Source organism: Merops nubicus, unplaced genomic scaffold, assembly GCF_000691845.1.
Source record: "Merops nubicus isolate BGI_N331 unplaced genomic scaffold, ASM69184v1 scaffold4086, whole genome shotgun sequence".
Lineage (NCBI taxonomy): Eukaryota > Metazoa > Chordata > Aves > Coraciiformes > Meropidae > Merops > Merops nubicus.
Genome location: NW_008614186.1, coordinates 1 through 3223, shown reverse-complemented (window position 1 = coordinate 3223; position 3223 = coordinate 1). Strand labels below are relative to the sequence as shown.

The window sequence follows — 3223 nt, the reverse complement described above, 5'->3', positions numbered from 1 at the left end:
GGGGCCATGGAGGGATCACTGGGCAACCCCTACCGCAAGGTGAGGGTGCCCAGCTGGGTGGCCACCATCCCCCCCCTGCCTCCGAGCCACCCTTGCCAGCCCAGAGCTGGGTCTCCCCCGCTTGGAGCTGGCTCCTGACTCTCTCTTCTCCCGCAGGACCACGTCCGGAATCCCCAGTGAAGGAGAGGATGGAGGAGACTCCTGCCCACCGGCTGGACGAGGCTCTGTTGACCTGTGAGATGGATGGTAAGGGTGGGCACGAGCCTCGTGGTGTGACCCCCCTCCTAGTCCTTCCTCTGGCTCCTCACCTCTGCTGGGGTTTCCTGGCAGGCTCACGGCACTTCCCTGAGTCCAGGAACAACAACCACATCAAGAGGCCCATGAATGCCTTCATGGTGTGGGCCAAGGACGAGAGGAGGAAGATTTTACAGGCCTTCCCTGACATGCACAACTCCAGCATCAGCAAGATCTTGGGTGAGTGGCAGGGATGGGAGCCCCGGGCTGGGGCAGGACCCAAAAAATGAGATGACTGCCAACTTCCTCCCCTTGGAGGAGCTCTCGTCTGGGGCTGCTGCTCCGTGTTGAGCTGCTCCTTGTCGTGGTAGATGCCCATGGTTGGTGTGGTTCTGCTGGGGGAGCTGGAGCTGCTCAAGGGGTGCACATGGAACAGTGGATACCTGCAGATGGATGAGTGGTCTGGAGCTGGTGTGCATCGAGGTGGGGGGGTGGGTCAGTTCCTTGGTGCTCTCCTGCTCTGGGAAATGTGGGTCTGAGCCACTGCGAGGGGCTGAGAGCATGGGGAAGGAGCTGGTGGAGGACAGTGTGGGCTTGCATGGCTCTGTGCCTCAGTTTACCTGGGCTACCTGGCTTGGGGTGCAGGAGTGGGAGTGGAGCTGCCTTTGGGGGAGCTGGGTCATGCTACCCGGTGAAGGAGACCCAGGAGAGGGGCATGTGGGGACCTAGGAGAGGATTTAGGTGATGAGAGATTAACTCTGAAGGTCCCCAGCCCAAAGCCCTGCTCAGAGCCTGGCTAATTCCATAGCCCATCAGAATGCTCAGGGCTGTGCTCTCCTGGCTGTTGAGCATCTCCAAGGACGTTGAGTGTCTCCAAGCACCTCCAGCATGTCCTTCTCTCCCCCAAACTGGACACTGGTCCAGCTGCAGCCTCCCAGATGCTGAGCCAAGGGGATCGATCCCCTTTCTCCACTGCCTGGCCCCGAGCCCTTCTCCCAGCCCAGCAGCCTTTGTGCTGTGCCCTGCTTTGCCCTGGGTGCTGGCATGGAGGACAATAAACCTCAGCCAGTGTGGGCACGTGAGCTACACACCCTCCCAGCCTATTCTAGCTGCACCACCTGCTCCCATCCCTTGGAGAGGCCCAAAACCCACGGTCTGAGAGCTGCCTGGGGAAGGAGAAGGCTGGGGGAAGATCCCCAGCGTGCCAGGAGGGGGTGTCTGCCCCCTGCACCACGCGGCTGCCCCCAAACTCAGGGGCCAAGCTGAAACTCTCAGCTATAAACACCCCCCACGGCTCCTCCCCGCCCAGGCTCCCGCTGGAAGTCCATGACAAACCAGGAGAAGCAGCCTTACTACGAGGAGCAAGCCCGGCTGAGCAGGCAGCACCTGGAGAAGTACCCCGACTACAAGTACAAGCCGCGGCCCAAGCGGACCTGCATCGTGGAGGGCAAGAGGCTGCGCGTGGGCGAGTACAAGGCGCTGATGAGGAACCGCCGGCAGGACGCCAGGCAGGGCTACTTGCTAGGGTAACGTGCCCCCTTTCCCCCCACCCCAGAGGGTCCTCCCAGTGCCCACGGGCTGGCTGCCTCGCCAGGCAGCAGGTCAGAAGGTCAAGGGAGGGTCTTCTCCCCCTCTGCTCTGCCCCAGGGAGGTTGTAGCGTAGGAAGATGGAAAGTTCGGCTGGGAAAGGCTTCTAGGATTCAGTCCAAGCATCACTCAGCACTGCCATGACCATTAAACCATGTCCCCAAGTGCCAGGTCTATATGTTTTTTTGAACCACTCTACCCACCTCCCTGGCAGCCTTGCAACAACACCTCAGTCTTCTTTCAGTGAAGTTCTTCTGAACATCCAATCTAAACCTTCCCTGGTGCAACTGGAGCCCATCTCATCCCATCACCAGTAGCCTGGGGAGAAGAGCCCAATACCCACCTCACTCCAGCCTCCTTTCAGGGAGCTGTAGAGAGCAATAAATTCTCCCCTCAGCCTCCTCTTCTCCAGAAGTAGCACGTCTGGCCTCAAATTGGGCCAGGGGAGGTTGAGGTTGGAGCTGAGGAACAGTTTATTCCCCTCGAGGGTTGCCCAGGGCAGTGGTGGAGTCCCCACCCCTGGAGGGGTTTCCAAGCTGGAGGGACATGGGTTAGGGGTGCCCTGGCAGTGCTGGGGTAGTGGCTGGACTTGATGATCTGAAAGGTCTCCTCCAACCAGAATGATTTTATGACCTGGGGATGTCTAGGCAGGGGAAGACTGAGAGGGGATCTCAGGCTAGGAGGCAAGAGGCTGGGGCCAGACTCTTATCAGTGGTGCCCAGCGACAGGACAAGGGGCAACGGGCACCAACTGGAACCCAGGAGGTGCCACCTGAGCAGGAGGAGAAACTTCTTTGGTGTGAGGGTGCAGAGCCTGGAGCAGCTGCCCAGAGAGGCTGTGGAGTCTCCTGCTCTGGAGAGATCCCAAACCCCCCTGGCTGTGACCCTGGGCACCCTGCTGTGGGCGAGCTGCTGGAGCAGGGGGGGTGGCGAGACGATTTCCAGGATCTCCCTTCCAACCCCACCATGCCAAGCTCCATGGGGGAGCACCTCAAATTCCAGCTGATGACCCCATTCTCCTGTCCCCCAGGCCCCAGGGCAGCCAGCTGCCCGCTGCCTCCTCGGACGTGCTGTACCAGCGGCCGGTGGGCATGCAGCTGACCCCCCCGCTGATGGAGCACTACCTGCCCCGTGGCATGGATGCCAGCATGCCCGTCATCGTCAACACCCGCAGCCTGAAGGAGGGGGAGGAGGGGCAGGAGGGCGAGCTGTACCGCTACAGCGAGGAGGAGGACTCCGAGGGAGAGGACAAGAGCGACGGCGAGCTGGTGGTGCTGACGGACTGAGGAGGGGGAGGTGCCCTGAGGAGGGGGAGGTGCCCGGGGAGGTGCTGGGGGTGGGTGGTGGCAGAGCTGGCTGCCACCAAAAAAGCTCCACAGCGTCCCCCGATGGGATGAGGCTCG

At 61.3% G+C, this 3223-nt stretch overlaps 1 protein-coding gene across 1 annotated transcript; it reads left to right on the top strand.

Annotated features, from left to right (window-relative positions):
• Positions 1-3: 3 nt before the first annotated feature.
• LOC103774700 (transcription factor SOX-13-like) lies at positions 4-3106 on the top strand (the record flags this gene model as incomplete). Its single annotated transcript, XM_008942122.1, is given in 6 exon segments — positions 4-39; positions 157-163; positions 166-246; positions 331-474; positions 1544-1760; positions 2851-3106. Coding segments are annotated over 6 exon segments (741 nt in total), but the record flags the coding sequence as incomplete, so codon positions are not given.
• Positions 3107-3223: the final 117 nt, after the last annotated feature.